This window comes from Brachyistius frenatus, unplaced genomic scaffold (genome assembly GCF_029030835.1).
Source record: "Brachyistius frenatus isolate BFR_SWC_R1_liver_20210118 unplaced genomic scaffold, ASM2903083v1 Contig_54, whole genome shotgun sequence".
NCBI classification, from domain to species: Eukaryota; Metazoa; Chordata; class Actinopteri; family Embiotocidae; genus Brachyistius; species Brachyistius frenatus.
In genome coordinates this window covers 2,517,719-2,543,067 of record NW_027210653.1, presented here as the reverse complement: position 1 = coordinate 2,543,067, position 25,349 = coordinate 2,517,719, and the positions used below count along the sequence as shown (strand labels likewise).

Here is a 25,349-nt window from a genome sequence, read left to right as displayed (position 1 = left end):
TTCAAATGATGTAAATTCACATAGGTCAATGTCACTGCACTCAAACTGTGCGGAGAAGATGACTGTGATTCGTTCTCCTCTCTTGTTTTGTCTAACTGACTGATAAAATGTAGAGTTGGGAGGACAAGCCTCTATCAGTGTTGCTTCACCAGTAGTGTTGTTAAGCCATGTTTCAACTAGGAACATACAGTGCAAACTCTTGGCAATTATGAGATCATTAACCAGAAAAGATTTATTGCCCAAAAATCTGACATTGAAAAGAGCTAATTTCAACTGCAGAAGTGCGTTTACACTGTCAGTACAGACGGCAGAAGAATCCGTGTTTATTGAGTGTGTTAAACAGAGGGCACGAAAATACATTGATTTCTGGGTAAAATAATTAAAGCTGCAGATATTTCGGCGGGTGATGTGTTCACATGCTGAGGTTATTTCTAGTCAATACAAAACGGCAGTGTGCGATTTTAAACAACAGGACTCGCTCAAAATTCCCGCACTACGCAATTAAGAGTCCTAAAATGTAAGAGTACTATTTGTCAGAGTACTACGGAAAGTACGTCAACTGGAACACAGCGAAAGTGTGTGGATGTGCATGCATGGAAACAGTATGATCTGTAACTGGTGAGTCACCAGATACATGGCGCTGGTGATTTGCATGAGGGAGACCTCAACTTCCACCAGTTCATTTTCTCATCAGTTGTGTATTTCAGTTGCCCCCACTGCTGCTCAAAAAGAAATAACCGCCAGCAAACGGCCATTAGTGCGACAATGGTGTAGTATGAGTCAGTTGTTTGGCAGGTGAAGGCAGTTAATAAAGCCCTGACATTTCATTTACATTTTTCTCAATGAGGGACTGGGTGCATAGTAGGTCAGAACATCCTTTTTATCTGCGCCTGTACTGGAGACATTCACACCAGATCATTAGTTTTAACTGGCTTTGGGTTCTAGTGCTCTGCCGGGCACCAGGACTTCATTAAACTCTGCTCAAGTCCACAATTAAACTCCTTCACTTTCCGCTCATCTGTTGACTGCTTGGCAGTGACCTTTGTTATTTGCAGTATTTCTTTTTTGCTTACATATAACTCGTGTGAGATAGCTCGTTTGAGAAACAGTAATGTGTTCGTATGTGTTTTTCTGTATTGGTTTATTCTATTTCCACTGTTGATAGTATGAATTGAAATAATGAGAAAATATGTAAGCACGAAAAAATTCTCCACTCGAAGCTTATTTTTCAACATTTAAAATGTAATGTGACCTTTTTCATCTTAATGTGCTGCCCCTCTCAATACACAAAATAACTGATATTAAACTATTGTGTTTTTGATCAAATAAAACATCATATCCTCACTTGTTCCTTGTCCCCGGGGCATAGAGGAGGCTTTATGTTGGCTATAAAAAAGTTCACATCTCTTTGTCCACTTTGGCGTAGCAGGAAACTCCCTCTTATCGGAGCTCCTCCTGACAATAACCCGGCTGTTTGCCTTGTCACTGTGAAGTGAAACCTGCAGACAAGCAGCACTGTTGAAATGAGCCAGACAGGTGAGAAACACATTCACATTACTTATTCAGTAAATCATTATCACTTTTACTCGGGTAATAAAAATGATTAATTATTTAATGTACAAGTCTTGATGATTTATGATTCTTTGTAATGCTCAGAGCAACATTTTGCAGCTAATATTGATATATCTGTGGAAAACCAGGAAGGGCAGGGTTTATTCTGTTCTGCATGTTTTTGTAAATTTCAATGGAAAACTAATCATAACATCAACAGCAGGATTTACATTTGAGCTGTTTCAACGTATAAGAGTGACAGTAGAAGCATTTTACCATCACATGGGTCAACTGTAGTTAAGTCTTGATACTGTTTTGCTGTAAATATGTCTTACGCAGGTTAAATGCATAAGTGAGCTGGGAGAATATGTTGTTCCCTATAATACTGAAATCACATGATTTTATTGTGGACACATTTAAAAAAAAAAAAAAAAAAAAAAGAAGATACTTTTTTGTTTTTGAAGATCTGCTGATCATCTACGAGACCGAGGCAAAGCAATGGGCTACATACTTGGAGTCACTCTTCACGGGGCCCATCCCTGAGGCCGGGATCTGCTGCTACGACATTGCCACAGTGTCCAGCCAGAGGGAAGACTTTCTGCGGCTGGCCCACTACACCTGCAAGCTCCTGATCCTTTCCAAGGGCATGCTGGAGGGTCTCTGTCAGATGCAACGCTTCTTCCTGGCCCGCGTGTTGAGCCCTGCGGCCCGTGTGGTGGTGCTGCTGTGTGGGGTGGATAGTCTGACCCCCCTGCTGGAGCTGGTGCCCCTGAACGGCGACGAGTGCCTGCAGATCTCTAGTGAACAAGACGCTCCGGAGTACCTGTCCACGGTGACGGACATTGTAAGAAAAGGTATGACAAAAATAACAGCCATTTTAACATACCGATATGGTATTGTATCATTATATGAAACCAAATACTGCCAATTTTAGATATCGTAGCATGGTTATTGCACATAAGTGTCTTCTCCGGGTTTTAAAAGCTGCATTACAGTAAAGTGATGTTATTTTCTGAACTTAATAGAAATAATAAATCTCATCAAAATATCACTACAATATCAACATTGAGGTATGTGGTAAAAATATTGTGATATTAGATTTTGTCCATATCAGCCAGCCCTGTAGGACCTTCTTAAATCACAGATCACATGTTCATAACAATCTGTCTTGAGCTCTGTGTGAGATTATTTTGGCTTTAAGTATACTTTAGTACTGGCTCCACCACAGAAAGGAAAGTAAAAGTGCAAACTGCTGTAAATCCACAATCTTCTGCAGAGTGGATTAATAGTGAAATTGAACTACCAGCATCTTCGACTCAGAACCTCCCGTCCTCAGAGGCCCCTGACCTTATTTCACGAAGCAGGCAGGTGTGAAATCCCACCTCACTTTCCTAACAACTCTACAACAGCTGATGTTTTGTGATCAACATCCCATTATTATTTCAATGCAAATGCTGCCAGTGTTTTCAAAGACATTTTTAAACAAGGCTATTTCATTTAAAAAATGCATTGTAATACAGTGTCCCCTGAAACTCTGCAATGATAATGATTATATAATCAATTCATGGGGAGTTAGAGGGTAGTAATTAATCATGTTTTTATTCAAAGACCAGCAATATATAACAATATCAGCTGATTTAACACCATAAAAAAATAATCTCTCAATGTATGACAGTAAAAACAGACTGAATTTGAACCACAACGTTGATTGCAGACAAGCCCCTCCTCCAGGAAAATCTCCTGGCTGCTCCTCTGGTATAAATGTGAGAACAAAACACTGCTCATTATTTGTGACAGTGCCTAAGCAGCAGTTTGGAAACCTGTTTACAGCCTTTTTTTTTTTTTTTTTCCCCTGTGAATCGTTCGTGTGGAAGATTGACACCCAATGTGTTTCTCACACCAGCTGCAGACATCTCTGATGGTGATACTCTGTGTATCTGTACCATGTCCTCAGCTACCCTGCCAACTGTCCTCTGCCTCCTTGCCTGTTTTTCCTAATTGTACTGTTTGTATATAATCATAAAGCAGAGGAGCGAGCTCCTTTTTAAACAGGTGTGCGAGCTGGAGGAACATTTGATGCAAATTTGGCCACCACTGATTACTCACAGCGAGCCGTGCGACTACAAGAGCACTCCGCAGCACTTCATTGCACTGATGCAGTGGAGTGCTTCAGGCCAGGATCCTATGAACAGTTATATTTTAATCCAGAAGTACCTTCACTATTCATACTGGATGATGCAGTTTGTTTGTTAGCACAACGCAACAGACATGTGGGCGTTTGATGAGCTTTTAGTGCACAGCCCAGGAAAGGACAGCGCACTTCATGACTGCCTCTGTAACTATACAAATCAACACGAAACCACTGTAAATACAAATGGAAATTATTAGCATTTTACATTTCTGTTTCTATTTTAATCAAATAAAATGTGCGTAATACCAGAAGATACCAAAAAGTTATTAACTTACTGTAATTTAACCTTGATTGATTTTAAACCAATACCATACAGCCATGCTAGCAGGTTGCTTTCACCACCACTGTGTCAGCATGCGATACACTAAAGTGTACATTGCTGATTAGCATTAAACACAGAATGCTGATGGAAATGTCACAAGTTCTGCAAGTATTCAGTCATAAACCACAGAATGTTTGAGCTGATGATGGTATTGGATAAAAGGTTAAGGAGTCACCAAGTAATTGCACTTTAGTGTGGCTCCGCCCACCTCCTGGTCACAGCTTCAGTCTTCGCTACAATAATAGTGTGAAAACCATCTGTGCGTTCCAATATCTGCACTACCACACTATTTTGGTGAGCCAGAAAAATATTTAGTATGTCCCAATACAATACCAGAATGTCCTCCTGCAGCCGGTTGTATTTTTGCAGCGTGCAGGCCAGCTTGCTCCACCTGGTTACACTTTGCAAAAGGAAGAAGAAGCCATAAAAAGAAGCGTACCACTCGTTCCAAAACGCATCCTTTTTCCTTTTATTTTCAAAATGTCGTGCTCCTGGTCAGGATGGATATGATCAAAGGTCAAGACACATTTTTAATGACGAAGTTATATGTCCCAATTGTATGCATACTGCATGCAGCAGCGCATACTTTGTAAGGGTAGCTGCAGTGCGTTCTGAAAGTGAAACCTTCACGTGAAGGTTTTCTCAGCCACAGTGGACCAACCAACTGGCCAGTGGGGTCGGCCAAGTGCGATGATGTTCAAGTCAAGTGTTTGTTTTGAAATGTAGTTCCGACAATGGCGGCGGTAGAAACGTTTCAGTGGCCAACATGGTCCATTAGGATGCAATAACCAGAAACAATCCACATGGAGTTTAGCCAGGCCCGTATAATGAAGCAGTGAATCTGGGTCTGGTAAGACCCGGCTAAAGGGACTTCAATGCGTATTTCAAATCTCATTGGAATTTAATCGCAGTTGTTAAGACATTTGCTTTAAATCCATAATTGAGAACCTCATATTTGTGCGACAGGAAAGATCAGAGAGTCACTGAAGTCAGAAGGATTCACTGTCTGGGGACCATGAATGTCTGAAATCTTTGTATTTTTAATTCAAAATTATTTTTTTAAACAGAAAATGTGGATAATGCCATTGATTGTTGATATTTCAGCCTGATCCTAAGTGATGGACCAGACAACTGTCATTGTTCATCCCCCCCAGCAGCACCTCTTGCATGGCTAAAGATGCACCTACCGGTATCTGTAAGTCACATTTGGTCAAATATTGTTGGTGCACGATCCAGTGAGACATCTTTTCTTTTACAGGTGTATCAGCCTCCGCTTCAAATGTCAACCACTTGGCACAGAAGCCATCAGCATCAGAGCAAAGGACTGAAGGATCCAGCATGGTGGTCACTCCTTCCAGAGTTCCCTGTGGGGTGAGACACTCATCCAGTCAGTAGGAAGCCGTTTCAGTTTTGTTCCAATAAAGCCCACGTAACATTGGGTACTCTGCGATCCACTGTGTGTTTGGCAGAGCTCCACTGAGTTGTTCATTCTTTGGAAAAACAAGGCGGCTGGCTGCGACACTGAGGTCGAGTTCACCGGCGAGAACCAGATGCTGAGACTGAAGCCCGTTCACTGGAATGAGCGGATCCTGTGTGTCGGTGCACCAGGTGAGCAAAATCAGAACAAATGATGATGGCATGATAAATAAATGAATGAATTACTCTTCTGTTTCGGCCCTGGCTGTGTGCTATCTGTGTATGTTTTCTACTGCAGACTTTCCAGCAGGGAACGTAAGAGTGACTGTGTATAGTGGTGGAGTGGCACTGAACAGCACACAGCTGCTGTACTATACCAGCATGGAGGAAATCACCTGGCTTCTGTCGAGGGTAGCAGACCCTGTCGATTTCATGTGTCAGGTAAAGCCATCAAAGGGCAGTTCAAAGTATATCCACCTTATCAGAGTTTTATAAAGGGGAATTCTGATATTTTCCCATAAATGGTGTATATTTGCAATCATTGACTTTTTTTTTCTTTCTTTTTTTTAATGGAGGCATAGAGGTTAAAAGATGTCACTTTATACCTGGAAAACAGATGAGTTGCATTATGGGAAATGTAGGATCCAGTGTTTGTTGAGCCTGACTGGTACCAGGGACAAAATATCAGGACATCCTGCACTCTGCTGCTTGTTTGATCCTTCTTTCTTTAATCAGCTTGTTGAGACGTTATGGAAGTCGAATACTAATAAAAGATAAGATTGATTTTTGCGGAAGAAATATTCATCTGGAGATCAGTTTTTAAGACTGGCTGGTAATAAAGCCAGGCCTTTATATTTCTGAACTTAATATATTTGATAGAGGCTGTGCTGTAAAATAGAAAGCAAGCCCAACATTATATTTGATTGAAGAGAACGAAGAGTGAGGGTACTTTCAAACTTTAAACTCATAACACTTGCAAATTTATTTAAATAACTATAGTCAATCATTGATTTAGTAATGCAGGAAGCACATTTGACTGCTGTTCTGTTCCCTCTCCTCTCAGTGGAAGTAATTCTTCTGAGGCACTTTAAATGTGTTATGCTACTTAGTGACTCATCCTTATGTAACCCAGTCATAGAAATTTGTCAATCACCGCCTCGAAACACTGCCTATTATCGATCCACATCCAGCCATTAGAAAGACGTGGAAAAACAGAAGATGAATTGAATCAGCATATTTCTGCTCATGTTTGTACGAGCCAGTGTTTACTGAGTCCTCTCTGAAATTAAAAGAGACGTCAGGTTTTAACCTCCTTTCCGCCACCAACACTTGATTTGATTAAGTCTCTTTTGCTGAGGGGGGCAAACCTGAGAGATGCCAAAAGAAGAATTTGCCAAGAGAATTTCAGACTAAAAGCGAGGACTGGCCAGGCAGCACTCTGCTGATCGTAGGGTTGAATTCAACCAGGCGTTTTTACTGTGCCTTTATGTCACCAGTCGCACTCCCACTGTTATTTTTTGTTGTTGTTTTGCTGCCTTTGTTTGTTCACCAAATTTAAAATGTAGTCGTCTCAGAAGAGACGTTTATAACTTTTCTTTGCAGCCATAACTTGACAAAATATTTCACTGTACGTCTGGATTTCAGGCTCTTCAGGTGTCCTCTGTGGACAAGCTGGACCAGAAGTTGTCGTCCATGCTGTTGGAGGGTATGCCCACCGGGGGCTTTCAGGGACTGCAGTGTGAAAACACACCTGACGGAGGTACGGCACTGGACCGCTTGCTATGAGCTATACACGGAAAAACATTCGCTGAGCTATATCACAGCTGGAGCAAAACCTCAACTCGCTGCAGCTTAAATTACATTTGGTCTTTCAGGGATGAAGAAGCAAAGATATCTGCTGTGTTACAAATGGCGTACTTGCATACCTACCCTCACTATTTTGAGTACACAAGTGTGCTCACGCTGTCAAGTGTGGAAACACTAAGTGCACCGGATGGTGCGCTCCAAAAAAAAAACGGTCCAAAAATTGAGCGTGAAACAATGGTCATTTTACACACTCAACGGTTGCCACCTTGTCTATGTAGAGGAAAGAAAGAGACACTGATGTAAAGAATCTTCAAATTAAGACGTCTTAGACAGCTGCAGTTGGTGCAGAACACCACGCAAAAGTGTTTATTTTTGACTAAGTGCCACCGTACCGCGGTTGGACAGAAGCCATCAGTGTGTTTATTGCGTGCATTAAACAGAGGGCACAAAAACGTGTTCATTTCTGGGTAATGCATTCAAACAACACTACGGTTATTTCCGGTAAAAGCGGAACGACAGCGTGCAGTTCGAGACATGCTTAGGCCCTGTCGAAATTCAAGGACTGCACAAGTCAGAGTTCTAACATGTAAGAGCACAAGATGCGAGTGTCCTCAGGGACGTACGCCAGCCGGAACACAGCCATCGTCTCAAACCCCTTGCATACGATCTCAAATTATTTGGATTTGACGTTGTTATATATTTCATTGCAGTATAAATGGACATAAGGCACACTCCAAAATACAGAAGTTATACTGTGGAAAGCACCTGGCCTTCACAGTAATGGCTACATGTCGCAACAGGTGAAAATAAATACAAAGTATTATTTTAAGTATTTAATCCAACACATTGGCTGCAGTTATGCTAATGCTTCAGCAGAACAAAATGTCCATTTCCTTCACTCTCTCCCTCTCCGACCATGCGTTTATGCAGTGATGTGAATTGAACATCACAGTTGGACTGCTTTCTCTCTTGCTTATGCACATTACTCACTATAAAAAAAAGAAAAAGCCTTCCATTATTTCTTGGCTCATTATGTGGCAGATGGATGGCTTCCTCAGCTCCTGAGATTGATCCTTAACTCCGCTAAAAAGGGCAGAGGGAAATGTTGCCATGACAAACAGGTCAATAAGGGCCTCCGAGCTGTCTTTCTTTGACTCTCCTGGATGTGTTAAGATTGCCCACATTGCAACAGATCACCTTCGAGTAATCAAATGGAAAAGAAGTAATATCTATCACAGGGTTGGTGAGGTTGTCGTCGAGAGGTATTATGTGCGTAAATGTACAGCTGCTCGTTTGCAGGCATAACTGGACTTAATGGAAATTTATTTTCACGCCTAATCGAAACGGGCAACTGTCCACAGTGGAGCTCCACCGTGCAGATGTTCCCTCGCTCCTCCACTTCGCCGCTCACTACGGATTGAGAAGCGTGTCCAGCCTGCTTCTGCAGTGTCCCGGTGCTGAGCGTGCGCTGCAAACGGCCAACCGCCACGGACGGACGCCCACCGAGATCGCCAAGAGCCACGGCCACGCGGAGCTTCACGTCTTATTGAAGGAGACACTGGTAACTACCACCTCGTCAGCTATCCCACACTCAATCCACGTGCTTTTTAAAAACCTGGTCATATAGTCCGAGGATGATTTGTATCCTTGTAACTACTGTTGGTGTTATTGACCCTCCATACCATGAAGACATTTCTAGAAATGCCAATATCCAATGACAGCTTCTCATGTCCAGTGATTTGTGAGCTAATTAAAAACCCGCATTGACCCATAATTAGTTGTTATAGAGTTGCCTGCGCGGCATTTCAGCTGAGGGGAACTAGTTTTCAGTTACCTGCTGACAGCTGAGGTAAACAACAGAAAGCACCCCTAGCTGGTGAGATCTCACAGCTGGAGGACGGATTGCCGTGCAGCACTCAGGAATGCTCTTACTAACACCAGCGCCGCACTGAGGCTGTGACTGAGTGGTCCTTTATCAATAATGAACAGAGTGGAGAAGAGAGAAAGGTGCAAAGCGGGGAGTGTGACCTGTGTGTCAAGGGCGACCTCACTCCCTCCTAACTAGTGTCTTTATACCCAGCTCCTGGCTCCGTTAGCGGATGGGTAACCCCCACCACCCGCCCACCCACCCTCCTCTCATCCTGAATATGTTTAACCTGTGAGGTTCCTAATGGAACACCCCCGCAGAGACTGAAAGGCTGTGTTTGTTCATGCATGCAGAACGGCCCGCAGCGCAGGTCGTCCACATACATTCAGACAATTAATGTAGCCGCTAATGTTGAGATTTTCCGCCGTAATGGCTGCAATTTTCTCCATAATACGGACACCCTCCTCCTGCCCGGGCTCCCGTTTCACCGTGGAGGTTTGCAAACGCCTGAGCGGCACGTTTGCCACTCACTCGCTAATGAAATTTAATAGTTGCCTTGCATGCATGCACATCCTTTAATTTGATCAACCTGGAGGACACAACCATCATAATGTTCCTTCTGATGCTAATTTCGTGAGGCGGTGAGGACATTATCAAAACACATGATGCACCCGGTGGTATTGCCTGATCTGCAGACTGAAAGCACCACTTACATTTTAATATGTAATACAAATTTCAAACCAAATATAACACAAGAAATAAACACGATAGCTCAGGCATGATCTTTTTGAATAGAGAAAAAGAAAAAGTCGAGGCAAGAATGAGACAATGTGAGAATTAAATGGAGCTGCTGTCACTGTTCGTTACCAGTGTGGGAAGTGTGACATCTTAAGCTCATGCTACCTGGAACCTTCTTACAAAATCCACCTACCTGAAGCTCAAAAGCTCAAACACTGATCTTACGTCTCCTTTTTTTTTTTTTTTTTATCATCTGTACAAAATCCTATGTGAACACCTGCCCATCATCACGGTGAAGTTGCCATGATGTTACCTTTCGTCCAGGTAGACTAGCTGTTCCCGCCTGTTTCCAGTATTTCTGCTTAGAACTGAGCTAAAAGCCAGATGATAGCTTTATATTTACCGTACAGACGTGAAGGTAAAATAAATCCTCTCATCGAACTTGTGGCAAGAAAGCAAATAAGTGTAGTAAAAGTACCATACAACCATGCAAAAAATACTCATAAGTAAAAGTTCTGCAACAAAAATTTTCTTAGGTAAAAATACAATACAGAAGTATTTGCGGGAGAATATGCTTAATATTATGCATGTATTGCATTTTTTTGGTTTATTATTACTGAGGCATTAACGTGAAAGCAGCGTTTGAATGTCTGAATGACTTTAGATACTGTTTTTTGATGCAAGTTTGTTGTTTACAGCCTCATTCTGCAAAGTATAGTCACTAATAAGGTAATGGAGATGTATTGAAGTATAAAGTCTCCTGTAATGGCAAAATTGAGTACAAGCACTTTGAAACTGCACTTTGTTACTTTTATCAAATGTGCACTAATTCTGAAAAAAGAAATGTATTTCAGCTATCTTCAAACCTGGAAGCAGCATTATCTGTAGAAGAGCTCTAACTAAGCATAAGTGAGCAAATCAAACAATACTGCTGTCATTTGGGTGATGAAATGCGCCAGCTGTTGAATCCCTAACATGTTGAATGGATTTCTAACAGACAGCAACTTAAGGCTCGTTCATTCACAAGAAAATCTCTGCCCTTATCTCGCGTCTTCACTTGTAACACCGAAAACCTTCAGCTCTCGCTGATGCCTCGTGTCAAACCACAGAGAATTCCCCCTTGAGGGAAATTTAGACTCCCCCAACAGCTGTTGCAAATGTATTTATCCCCCCTCGCAACTGCTAATTGAGAGTGACTGCAGAGTGAGCGAGGTTTGATCAGAATGCTCGAGTGAGAGCTCGCTGCACACCTGACAGGGGAGCAGTGGAGTCACACAGAGGTCTCTCCACAGGGACTTCAACCAGCCTATAGACGTAACGTAACAGGCAGATTCGACACGCACAAGCAATACTTCTTTGTGGGTTTCTTGGAGGGCGATTAAAATTCCTCTCGACAGCTATACACTGTGCTCGTGTGGTATGTTAGGGGAATTTTAAAAGTTGTAATTATGAGGTGAGGTTTAATTCCTTTTTTTTTTCTGCAGGGCAGTTTCATTAACTGATCTGCAGCGGCCACCCCCACCCCCTCCAATTAATCAACCCATGATGCATCAGTGATTTGGGCGTCAGTGTAGCAGCACTGTCAATAAATCCTAGATGGATTGGTCCCCCGCTTCATACACAGGCGGAATCACTCACAGGGCCTGCGTCAGATCCAGTAGTCTGCCCTGGCACCGCACTTCTCTGTTAATTAGCTGTGAACTGCTCCAGAGGGGAAAGCTGAATTATTCAGGGGAGCAGTACTGGAATACAAATATAGAAAATGCTCTGCCATTATCTACAATGTTTATGTGCTCTGACTGCAATATTGTACTCGCTCAATTACCAACACAAACGCGCCCAGTCCTTATTTAATATTTCAATAGCGGGTCACAAATTTGTCTTAGTGTCATTTGGCATTTAGGCGGACTCCGCACTCCGAACACAAGATTTCACAGCGTGCTCTCAGATGTACGGCGGAGCTCGATAAATACAAACTAACCTGCGACTGTAAGGCCCTCCAAACACTTCAAATAGCTATTTATGCGTTGCGTGCTGCACCTGCGTACAGTATACTCCTATCCAAATTCAGGAAAGCCAAATTAGGTGATTCACTCCAGTCCGGGGATGTGCTCGCCTTACTTTACATATTATACTTGTTTGGTCAGTAACAGCACTGTCATTACTGACAAACTCCGGAGATTTGTTTATCATTTGAATGTTACTGTCGTCGTCTCTCTGGAAAAAGAAACCGCTTCCAATGCTTAGATTATATGTGACACATCTACGGCGGAACGTTTTTCACATTTAACCAAACGATTTGTCCGTTGTTAGCCACACCGGCAGAGCTACACTTGGGACTCGACTGAAATGGCTCGACATCTACTGGATGGATGCCCATGACAATTTATGTTAACGGAGGATGACGAAGACGCAGCGTAATGACTTTAGCAATCCCATGATGTGTCAGCTGGTACCACCAGTTGAAATATCTCAACAACTAGTTGATGGCTTGTAAATATTCTGTCTGTAAATTGTGTGCATTCATCGTTCTTACGTGATGAATCCACTCGTCGATCCCCCTGACTTTTAATCCGTCGCCATGATGAGGTTGACCTTGGGGTTTCAGCTGTACTGTGTGTTCAGTGCTAATTAGCAAATGTTGGCGTGATAATATGCTCAACTGTAAGCCAGCATAGTAAACATTGAACGCGCTACACATCCGCCCAGTTTATGAAAATAGACCTCGTCTCCAGGTCTGAAAGGTGAAGCCAATGCAGAAGTACAATACCACTGAGGGCCACTACTGACCTGCTCCAATAGATTTGCATTCAAAGAAGCGTCAAAGTTTTGCATAAAATACAAAGTCAATTAATTTTTTTCCACAGGTCATTATGTTGAAACTTCACTCCTTATGATTTGTGATATTGAGGTCCTTGTGAAAATAATTCCATAATTAATTAGATATTATGCCTTAAAAAGAGGTATTGTTACTTCTGGCTCCAAAATAGATGCATCAAAGCAGCAGTTCACCAAGCGATATGCGGATCGCAGCCATGTTCAATTATCAAATGTTAGCTTGCAAGGTAAATATTTAACTGACTGAACATCGACTTGTTCGCTTTGCCGTTGTAAGCAGACTGATATTAGCATTTAGCCCAAAGCACCACAGTGTTGAAGCCTCGCCCGGCTGTATGGCTGCCGACTGTTGGAGCATTAAATAACACACATTTGGTTTCATGTTAAAAGAAAACAGCACGTTCTTGAGCAAAATTTACTTTTCCCGGGAGTGTGAAATATCTACTGTCCTGCCGAGTTGACCGTTAGCCCCCCCCCCCAAAAAAAAAAAATAAGTTGGACAGATTTTGACTGTACAGCACTTGTGTGACGGGTTCAGTGTTACACTCTGCAATCTGCTGTGCATCAAGCGGTCTCATCCTGACACCGCTGTGCTACAAGACAGCAAGCACGCAAGAGCAGAGGGCTGAGAGCAGCCAGCTCGTGAATTGACCGTTTTAAGCTGCTGTAGATAGAGTTTTACACTCCTCATCATGGACCGGGCAGGTTTGTTCTCCCTCTGACAAACTCATACCGACCGCTTTGCCTGAAGTTCTGCAGCCTGGATTGTGGCGGTGAAAAACTGTCTGGAATGCCTGGAGCTCCTGCAGTTTCAGACATCTGTAAAATGATTCAGCACTCGCGGTTAGTAAATAAAGACCCCTCCCCTGTCCAGAAATTACCTCTGAAAATACCACACTGGGCTTCGGCACAGCGTCCGACTATTAAAATGCAATGTTCAAGCGGCGGCAATTAACCCGTCCTTTCTACCTTTTGGGCCTGTTATGAACCTCTACTGTTAAGTAATACATTCATGGAAGCCAATACATAATTTGCAGCACTAGGAACAGGATAATATTGTAATTGCGTCGTGATTGGCTGTGTTGCTTGGAAACGGCACGCAGAGCAGGGCAGGTTATATGAGGGATACTTTGATCCAAGCGAGCTGCATCTCATATTCTGCAGATTGATGTTATGTCACTGCCTGGGACTTTTCTTATTGAAATCAGAATGTATCCTCTTAGACTAACAAAGGAGCCAAATGTAATCCATATGTATTATCCTCCATAGAGCCCTTTGTTGCCGTAATCTTGTTTGGATGAAAATCTACAACACAGCAGCAGAATATACTGTAAAAACAGAGTTTTTCATTTTTCCCAAGTCATTTACCGATGCAGCTCTTCGGTGCTTCACATCTCGATCAGAAGTTGGCAGTAAATAATTATCTGTACGTCTAATTGTGGAAGCAGGCTGGTGTCAAGCCAGGGGTCTTGAATTGCTCTCTAAATGATATGTTTGGATTGAAAGGGGAAGATTGTCTGATTTCATTATTACCCTGATCATACCCCTGTCAGTCACTCAGCGTGCTATTAGGAAATAGGCCGACTCTGCTGCAGCTTTGTTGTCTGATGGGAGAAAAGTGCTTTCTGTTAGTGGGCAGGTTTACAGCACTCCTCTGGAATTCATGGTGTAAGCCCTGAAAAGGCTTTTCCAATAAGTCCTAAACAGATGCGGTGAGAAAACTCAATTAATAATCTGGACGTTTGTCCTGACAACGCTGAATAATGATGTACTGGCTGGAGGCAGATATCAGCCTATAGTGTGACAGAGTGGTTAGCAGCTCTGTGCTCTTCCGTTTCATTTTCCAGCCTTGGAAGTAGGATACAGGTGAGAAAATTAGCGAGGATGTGTCGAGCGAGCGAAGAAGAAATTCTCATTTTTACCAGAAATCACAGGCGTGCATTGTCTTCAGAATTGTCAAATCGGATGAATGCTGAGGGGTGGAAAAAAACAAAACTTTTATATATTAGTCTTCCAACTTCAACATAACAGATTAAATATGGTTTCCCTTGAAAGTGCTTCTCCTTGGGCTGCTTCTTTTGTTACGTGAGTGGAGGCATAAAATGCCTCCTCATGCTCTGTTGTTACAGAATATGTTCAGCTCAGGCGAGGACAACGGCGATGCCAGCGTCTACGAAATGATGTGCAACGCAGGTGAGTGTGGGGGGGACGGGGACTGATGGGAAGTGGAAGGTGGACGAAGGAAAGCCAGTAATGGAATTGTTCTTTTTCCAGCATATCATTATGGTGGGTTGCCGTTCATTTCCGACCACTGAATAGTTTCCCCTTGCTGACGGAGGCATCATGTAGCGTTGCTTCCGATCGGCTGTGAAATGACAGCATGCAGAACTTCCTAATGACACCGAGGCAGTCGTGCAGTAAACACTTTGTGCATTAGGGAATCTCGCCATCGCAGATGTGCAGAAGCAGCAATGCAGAGAGGATAAAGAGGGGGAGGATGAGGATCCCTACGCGCCACTGGGGGTGAATGATGAATACGACACCATCCTGAACTCCACAAAAGCCGTGCTTATTGCCAATCGCCCACCAGCGCCCACGCCTCGCCCCGAGAGCACCCAGGTGATGGAGAGCAGAACCCCTTACATCGCTCAAGGTAACTTGTGATGACTTGTTACTCTTCTGTTTGTATCTTTTACTCCCTGCTCTCCAGACGTGCCGAGGATTCTGGCGTGAAAACAAATGCTGAGTAATGCACAGTATGTGAAGGGGAGTTCATGTGGGAGGGAGGAAGTGCCTGGAATGTGCGTTACCATTGTCAGTGGAGTGCGGCTGAACAGAGCGAAGAGGCTTTTTCTTTCTGTTTTTTTGCGACGCCGTTTGTTTTGATCCCATCTACCACAAGAACAGTCGCTCCCTGTTGCAAAACAAACAAAAGCGAGAGTAGAAAAAGAGCCATTTGCCCGCATCAAGAGACCACAGCCTCTAACTGTTCAATTTCAACTGCGTGAATATTTCATGAAGATGAAACATCCAAAAGTGACTGGTGTTATTAAGGCTTATGAATCATTAAAACATAGCCGTGAATTCTCTTTTTCATTTTGCAAATGCAAACATGAACATTGTCAGTTAATAGTTATTCCCACAGACAATATTACACCCATGCCTCTCAATCACTGGCATTCAAACACACACATACGAATTGCAGTCTCTCCCCATTATGCAGCTTTTTATTGAGCTTGTATCTAGTGAGCCAGCGCTCTTCCCAACGGGACTTAGAAAGCAAAACAAGATATTGAGTGCACCAAATGAATTCTGTGTCCCAACCATCCCCTTCAGTAATAGAGAGGGAACTACCGGGCTGCCATCTGCAACCAATCTTGGCCAGGCCAAGGCCAAGTCAGCCAGAATAAGTCATTACACATGTTTTCCATCGTCCTTGTCCCCAGAGCGCACAAGAGAAAGGAGAACGATTTTGAGGTTTCCATCCATTGAGACAGCGCAGCTTCAAACCACACAAGGATCACATTTTGCTCCTCGCTCCCAACCGCCGCAGTCGAAGATGTGCGCGAGGAGAGAGGAGGCGGTGGAGGATTAGGCGAGGAGCCACTGATTGGAGAACACTGCACAAGTGGAAATAATGAGGAGTCTCCTTTTTTGTCAGAAGCAATGTCTCGAGCTCAGTGAGACTGCCACACTCAACTGTGAATGAAATTCAATCCTACGGAGAGGAATTAGTGGACGTGTAGAGCAATGCACACACTCCAAGGAAACGCAGCCCAGCATCACTGTGAATGAAGCCCTGCTTGTGTTATGAGTTGAGGCTGTGTTTGAACACGAGGTGGAAAACGGAGATGCTGTCACCGAGGAAGTAGTCTAGTCAGAGGTGGGATTATCTTCCAGGGTGGGGATGGTGAATTTGAACCCAGTGTTGGTCACACAGCCGCAGCTTCCACCGCCTCTGACAGCTAAACAGTGTAGTCTTTCATTCCCACTAGCAAACTGAAACCATCATTCAGGTTCAGGCTCTCTAATTCAAAGCAGGACTAAATGTGGGTCGTCTTCTGAGAGAAATCAAGAATCTGCATTTTTACACACACATTCTTGTTTTTGTTTTTTTAGTCAGATTCCATTATATTTGTAAATTCTGACACAGTTATAGATATAGATATATGTTTTCTACTTCCTATTCCCACTGAGCTGCAGTCCACCAGTGGGTTGTTTGCAAATTGAGTTCACGGCTCCATCTTGTGGGTGAACAGTTAAAATGCAGGAGCTAAAAAATCTTTTCAGATCAGCTCCGACTTGAATAATAGTTTTTGATTACGATATCGTCACCCCAAGAAAATCACATAAATGTTGACTGTACACATTTTATGTGCTATTATAATGACGATGACGATGTTACTTGAAAGCTGCTCTGTGTTCACAGTGTTCCAGAAGAAAAAGACACCACAGCTTGAAGCCGATCTGTATTCACTTCCCACCAAACAAGGTGAGTGTCGAGTCAGCAGTAAAAGCTCGTGTCTATCACCCCAATGTAGACTGTACCAGATTGTGGTACTTTACTTGAGTATTTCTATCTTACGTTACATATTACTTTCATTCTACTGGATTGGATTTAAAATGTAAAATAGTGTACACTGGATACTGCACCACATTTATTTGCCAGCTACGAGTTGCTTTTTAGCTTTAGATTTAACCCCAAAACTTCTTATCATATGTGATGCATGAAAAGACTTAAAAATGTAACTGCTGATGCCTGATCTTTTTGGACTTGGGCTTCAGGTTCTCCCTTATAAAATTTTTTTTTTTAAAAGCAGTTCAGATGAGGTATTAGTTGTTTCCCTATAAATGATTTCCCCATATGGTTTTATTTAAATATATATTTGTCTGTATATATACAATTCTATTTTAGCATTGATGCATCTGTAAAAACAGTCAAATAATGTTATGTACTATATAAATGCTCATATGGGGATCATTTTTTTGAATATAGTGTACGCTTATTTTTATATTTGCCGAGAGCTTTTCCTAATATTACATATCTATTTCTTCTTAAATCGTGTCTTCAATTCAGTCCTTCTACTTGTAATTGGGGTATTTATACAGCGCTGTTCTGTTAATATTGCATCTGTAAAAGATCTGATATCTTTTGTTACCACTCGGCTGAGATACTTTGGAGTCTTTATGGCTCAGGAGCATCTTTCTGTCAGACAATTACAGCCTGGTAAACATCTGTATCTTTCTGCTCTCGGTTTGTAACGCAGGTTTTCTGATAAAAAAAATCCGCAGACTCAGAAACAACAAACAAAATATGAGGTAGACTGGATCTTAAAGCTCAAGACAGAGGTTGCTGTTTATTTCCACTGTTGACCAGAAGTTGCCTGAATTTCTCCTTTTTGGGGGGGGAGAGCTGGTATCATCACTTTGAGATCTACAGATTGTAATTTTCTTTTTACTCAGCAGAACAGCAGGCCTTTTACGATGCCAATGATTTTTTTTTTTTTTTAATTTTTTTGCTGACGACTCTCCTATGACTTCCTGTTGTAACTACCTGCTGGATGGTATCAGTTAATCATGACAAACTTTGATAATTTGTGGTGTTTTATTGAATCAATTCAAACTGGAGTAAACGCCGTGGGGGAAATAAGTCATTAAAGCAGCAGTAAAGTAAAGCAGAGGCACACAAACAGTAAAGGAAGCAATAAAAGGAGCAGGTAGCAAATTTAAGCACAGTCAGGTGCCAAGAAGATGAGGAAATAAATTCTGTAATAGTGGATACAAAAGCATTTATCTGCCTTCCTGTTCTTTTGGTGACACTGAACGACAAGTTCATAGATCATCACAGACAATCCGCATGACTCTCCGACATTACAGATGTACTGGGCGAATGCACTTTACATCCGTATCTCTGTCTCATTCAAAACATGAATGAACAGTTTAATTTATGATATTACTTGTTAACTTATTGTTTGGTGATTATTTTGTTCTGCCAGCAGTAAAAAAAAAAAATGAGATGGGGTTCTTTTTTTTGGTCAGATTTCCTGGTCACTCAAAGCAGCACGTGTTTTTGTTCACTGCAGCACGCGGTCGAGACGGAATCGTCACCTCCTCCTGTGACACTTTTGCACCAAATCAGATTCACGGGCTTCAGCAGCTCATTGAGCTCCAGCAGAGGGTGAAGGCAGGTGTACTGACGGTGGACGAGGCTCTAGAGGGCTTCAGTGACTGGCAGGAGGTTCAGAAGGGGATAGATGCCAAGCAGCAGGTAGGACTAAAACGCAAGCTGACCACACGCACATGAACGGGCGGTCTTGAATGGATAAACATGCACGACCAAACCTGAAAACAGCGCTGACCATCTGTTGCTCATGCCACACGTAGGATAGCACTGTGTGCAGGGCCCATTTATCAGAATAAAGACAATGGCAGCTACGGGTTTTAAAGGTCCCCACGGGGATGAAAGAGAATGAAGTGATGGACCACCGACCACAAATTCAAAATGGTGTGTCTGCTATGAGTTATATGGGAAGCCAGAGAGGCCAAAAGTATGTAAGACAAAGGCGAGAGGTGGATGCTACGCTTCGCATTAAAGCATCAGTGATCGGTCAACCTCTCCGTCTGTTGACTTCACTGCCTTCATTAATGACTGATGGAAGCGTTATGTTTGTCAGTGGAAAAAAACGAAAAGGAAAACCTTTGTTCAGATAAAAAAAAAAAAAAAAAAAGGTACTCGGCCAAAGAAAATTATGTAAATGTAATTTGTAAAGAGGAGGTGGTGACATGTCTGTTAAGTGTTGCTTGGACTCAAAAGCGGGACAGAGACTGTGCTGGTAACACTGAAAAGATTTTTACTTGGACCTTGTTTAAAAAAAATGAGGTTAAAATGAAGACAGGCTTATCTGTGCTGCCTTCATCTGGAACTCATCAGCTTATGGTTACAACATTGGAAGTCAAGTGCACAGTGAGGTTGCTTAAGTCGTAAAAGCACCACAGCAAGGCAATGACACACGCACAGCAAAAGACCCATCGTTGTCAGCACCAATAAGCCAAAGAGACAAACAATTTAGCAAGCTATACCAGACAGGTGACATAATGCAAGAAGTGCAAAGTGATAATGACAGAGGGAGACGGTGAGGCCGTTGAGAACATCAACATTTTCCTCAGATGTATTAAATTACGCCAAAAGAGTCTCACTAATCAATGAACTTCCATGACCTCCACCACAACATGAGCCAACTCGGAGCTTTCAGGAAACTCTGAGGTGGTGATTACCACAAGAGGGGGTTCATATGGACTCTTCTCAGGAACACAGTAAATGTGACCCATCTTGAAGGTAGAAAGTCTGCAGTCAGTGGTTAATAAGAGGAATGAAGGACAGATGTGCATTAACAGGATACTCCGGAATGACAGGAGGCACTGAGGACACCTGCTGGACAGAGAGGGAATGGACAGTCTGGTAGGGCAAGAGATGTTGGAACAAAGATAGAGCAAATGCTTGGATAGGGTGAGAAAATACAACATGACAGGATACAATTTATTAAATCAACAATGCAATCACATGTTTTAATAAATAAAGAGGAAGTAAATCTGCATCTGAAAAGTAATTATAAAGAAGCAACTTTATTAGTCAACTGACTAATAACCTCCCCTCGTTCTTTTATTCCACTCTGTTGTTGCACCATAAGACATCATTTGCATGTTTCTATGAAGACCTCCATGAGGGCACCAAAAGATTTACGACCAAGCTGCAAAACATCAGTCTATTAAACCCATTTAAACAAGTATGCCTTTAGTCTAACATTAAAGCACTGATCTTTGTCTCTGCAGGAGAAGTTGAGTCATCTGAGAGCCAGTATCATCAACAGCAGAGAGGATGCTGACAGCGTTTATGGTAAATATTCCTCCATTCTGGGTATGTGGGCTAAACTCGAAGCTCCAAAGACTTTAGTTTATTTGGAACTTCAACACAAGAAGAAAAAAACATGCAGTACGGTTAAAGTTACACTGGAACAAACCCTACAAATGCGACTAAAGTGTAAACTGTAAATGGCTTAGAAAGTCTTCTCTCCCTACAGATAAAATCAACATTGTTCATCACATGCCAAGTGAGTGTTTAAAAACTTATCTCAGAGTGCACAGAAGAAACCTGTGTTTGCATGCCTTTGTAGTTTCTCCAGTCCCAGTTGCAGTGGCGGGGAATTAATCCTCGGGTATTTAATCAAATCCCCAGGGCCGTGTTTTGATCTAGTGAGTTTCACTCGCACTAAATGAGAGTCCTTTATTGCCTTTTACTGAGCAATTCTCTGCAGAGCGCTGCATATTGGATCATTTCCCCCCCTTCAGGTGTTTCGGTGAATGAAAGTCAAAGAGGAAGCCAACCGGCGGAGTCGGATTTTTACAGCAAGCCACTTAAAGGACAGCAGGTAAGTTTGCCTCACTCGCCAGAAGGAGAGTTTGGCAGAAGTAAGCATAAATGTATTGATAGAACACATTACTGTATATTACTGGAGTGGAAATAGACAAAAATGCAGAAATATAAAGGCCCAACAAACCAATCACATTCTTCCCACTGAATTATTTTGCAGTCAAATTTCTTTCGGAGAGCCGACAGACAGTGAAGGTAAGTGTTAAAATAACTTGCCAGTATGAATCCACATCTCTGCAAATAATTTATACCAACATAAGCTTCATTTTCTGATTTGAATATGGTTGTTTTAAGACAAGTTCATCACGTGTTACTTTTTCCATATTTTCAGGCTTCGTCACACAACAAAGACTCTTTTACTCCACCAATTACCCACAATATTTTTTGTGTTTGTTTGTTTAAATTGAACTTGAATCCTAAGTGTCTTTTTCAGGTTAGTAAGTACAGCCAACTGATACAAGATTTTCGGGCCGACATCAATACAAATATTACGAAGTAAAAGGAAATTCCGGTATAAATATTTCCACTGAAATGTGGTTATCAAGACAAATATATGTACAGTAATGGAGGAAGGATATTTTACATTAACCATGAACCTTAAGGTTAAAATGGCATCAGTGCATAGAAACAGTGAATTTCTCTGGGAATACTTATAAATATCCAAAATACACAAATAGAACAGTTATAATTAACCCCAAGCATTGTGATCTGATTTATTTATGATCGGTCAATATCAGCCAATAAAATCGAGTATAGTAAAAGGAAGCAAAATGATCATTACTGATATGTTTGATGTTCCACTGCATGTTTGGCTCAGCTTGTCTTTTAAAGGATAATCTGTGTGAAAGAAACTTGAAAACAGAAGTACTTTTTGTCTGTCATTTAAGCTTAATTTTTAAAGTTTCAAATGTTTACGTGTCCACTGCTTCTACTTAAAACTACCTAAATAAAGCCTGTTTTAAATCTATACTCAACTCATTTGCACCCATAGTTGTAAGGTGAATCACTATATTAAAAGGTTGAGTTGAATAAACTCTCTTTATTTTATTGGCAAGACTGATTGATTTTTATGAGCCACTGCTCCAGGACAACAACTTAGCCTAAAAGCCATGAAGTCTTTCCTGTAGAGGGCGCCATATCTCCAAATATAGCCATCAGACTCAGTCTAAAACAACCGTGACATCTGGTGAGCACAGAAGCACCTGCTGACCTCCTGTTGGCAGCGAGGCCAGCTATGGAAAAAAACTGCATCCATACATGTTTATGAATGTAAATGGAAAAAGTAAAAACACGCATGCACAAGGTGAGAACATAAATAAAGTGGATTCTCGCTGTGCCTGGTTGCACAAGTGACCAAGCATGTGTTCAGTCTCCTTTGGCATCGGCCAAGAAATGTCAAAAATGCATCTGTAAATGAGGCGTCATGGAAAAGAAAATGAAAACTGTAAAACTATACGTCCGCTGACATGGAAATGTCACAGAGGGTTACCGTAACAACAAGTGAGAGTGAAATTAAAGATCAAGGGCTTAATTTTCCAGGGAAATTCATTCTTTTCAGCTGGCACAGTGCAAGCAAGTGTATAATTTAATAAATAACGCTTAAAGAGGCCTTTTTGAATCCCGCAAATTTCGGAACAATAAACGTTTTACTGTATATACTTGTCAAAAATCTGAATTTGCTGTCATTTACAAAACTATTCGGGAATTGGCACAAACGCGCGCCCTATTTCTCTCACACACACACACACACACACACACACACACACACACACACACACACACACACACACACACACACACACACACACACACACACACACACACACACACACACACACACACACACACACACACACAGACACCAGTTTGTTGGTACAGCCCTGCCTGTGCCTGAATGAATGAATAAGAGCTGCATGGGGAATTCAGTGAATGCACGGCTAAATCCAAGCTCAGTCTTGAAACCCAGGCAGAGGCTGAGCCGTGTGCCAACAAAGCAGCTGGGTACACGCCGGGCACATTTTTCTGTTCAATCATGCTCTTTGTGAATAATATGTATTAATGCCGTCCCTACTTAGACCTGCCAGTTTAGCCTTTGGAGATGATCCGGCTTCAGGACCCCATGGCATTTGAGGCATATGTTTGCCTGTCACCTGCTGAGTATGTTTCAGTCCGCGTGTAAGGCATGGCCACCGAGATAGGCCTCCAATCATTGCGTATGCAGATATCTGAGCGCCGCCGCCACCACCACGAGGACTGATTCCCCAGCCGCAGAGAGACAAGGAGATGGAGAACTTCAGCGGCGTGTGTCGCCCACACCAAACATGCTTCTATATGTGGGCTGCAGGACATCAAAGACAAGGGATCAAAGCCCGAGTGCATTTCAGAACTCTGTACTGTATATTCACTTTGAGAAAAAAAAACCTTCATAATATGACTGAAATGTAAATAGTCCGGACTCTAATGATGATATACTGTAATGTGGCTGACCAAACTGACACTTCCCACCCTGTAAATTTGTTCCTATAATGTCTAAATGTGACAATGACCACAGAGATACAATTTCAAATTTAGCATTTCCTGAGTTTTACATTTTGCAAAAATTCCTCTTTTACCTGTAAACAACTTCTCAAACCTTTACTTCAATAATATTCTGTATGCATTCATTTTATTGTATTGTATGTATTCGTATCCTGCTGGGCTGTTTTGCAATTGTATTGTGTGTTTTCATTTGTTCAGTCATTGATCAAAATTACATTAACTTGTTTAAACTTGCACTGACTGATTTATTTTGGGGGCAGAGGAAAAAAAGCTACAAACACAACACTAAGGCCGTAAATAAAAATCAAGGTTGTCTCCGGGTCTGAAAAGTGAAGGCAATGCAGATGTGCCTTAAAATGCAATACTGACGGACACTAGGCCAGCTTTAAAAAAAAAATCTCCGGCTCCAACAGACTCCCATTAAAAAAGTGTCAACTTCTCTCATGAAATACAAGTCAATAATTTTTTTTCCACGAGTAATTTTTTTCAAAAAGTCAATAGTTATTATCTGAACCCTGTTCTGGTGGTGTTTACGAAAATAATTCCATAATTAATTAGATATTAAGCTTAAAACAGAGGTATGTTTGGGGACACATGCCTGAGGTTGCTGGTATTGGCAGGTGGGCTTCGTCTCCTCTGTTTCTCAGTCAGATCCGCTGCTCATTCCTCCCCATCTCATCCAAATATGGTCACTTCTGGCTCTAACAAAACAAAAAAGGCATCAGCTAAAATGCCAGACTCAGGACTTCAAAATCGCAGTTAAAAAAAAAACAAACCAAAGGGTGATATCATGGCGGTTGCCACTTGATTACCTCATCCAGCAGTCACAGAGAAACATGACCAGAAATTTGAAATTTTATATCTGGCCACTCCGGGAAAAATTCACTCTCCTTTGACCTCTATTTTGATCTCCACCACCTCCTAAGAAAAAGATCTGGCTCTTCAGCTGCTAAATACTCAACTATGTGGACCAGTTAACTGCTAACTTTGTCTGCCTTCCATCTGGTGCTAAGCTGGTAGTGTACAGAGCCTTTCTGCTGCCTTTTGTGTCGCTGAACAAGGCTAATGAAAGCAGTGAGAATGAACTGGAAACTGAAACAAGTTGTGAGCGATAAAACCAAACAAATAAGCTCACTTGCTCTATAGAGCCTCAGAGTTCAACCACAAATAGTCAGTTGACCCGCTGCCTCTGTATACATATAAATTATTGTCTTTTCAAGGGCAATAAAACAATAAAGTTGATGTGCTCACTATCATGCAACAGGACTTGGAAATGTCATAAAAATGTTGACAAACTTCCTCTTCCTCTCTCTTCCAGCATCATGCTTGGTTAGATTGTGGAGGGACAGGATTATACAGTCAACGCATCAATAATATTGTTATGACACAGCTCTTAACTGGCGATGGACTTTATCAATTGAAACATGAAAAGCCAAGCTGTCGCCTCAAGTAATCTGCTGAATTCTTCCTGCATCCCTGCGGCACTACCGGTTCCATACTGCTGCAAAAACACTGGGATAACTTATCAGCGATAACTAGTCTGCTGAAGGAGCATGCATAAACACAACCATTCAGAACCTCTCCATTATACACCTTAGTGTGCACGCAACACACACAGGGAGGAAAAATCAAATGCACGCGCACACCTCCCCTG

General features: G+C 42.0%; 1 protein-coding gene across 1 annotated transcript; it reads left to right on the top strand.

The window, feature by feature from the left end:
- The first annotated feature begins 1,523 nt into the window (after nt 1-1,523).
- On the top strand, nt 1,524-23,905 carry LOC138624699 (B-cell scaffold protein with ankyrin repeats-like). Its single transcript, XM_069705073.1, has 16 exons — nt 1,524-1,536; nt 2,016-2,405; nt 5,323-5,435; nt 5,534-5,672; nt 5,779-5,921; nt 7,125-7,239; nt 8,648-8,847; nt 14,859-14,922; nt 15,185-15,382; nt 17,159-17,221; nt 18,813-18,997; nt 20,560-20,623; nt 20,808-20,837; nt 21,076-21,155; nt 21,318-21,352; nt 21,489-23,905. Exons 1-15 carry the CDS (start codon nt 1,524-1,526, stop codon nt 21,348-21,350), a joined length of 1,830 nt encoding a protein of 609 aa, XP_069561174.1. The 3' UTR covers nt 21,351-21,352; nt 21,489-23,905.
- Nucleotides 23,906-25,349: the final 1,444 nt, after the last annotated feature.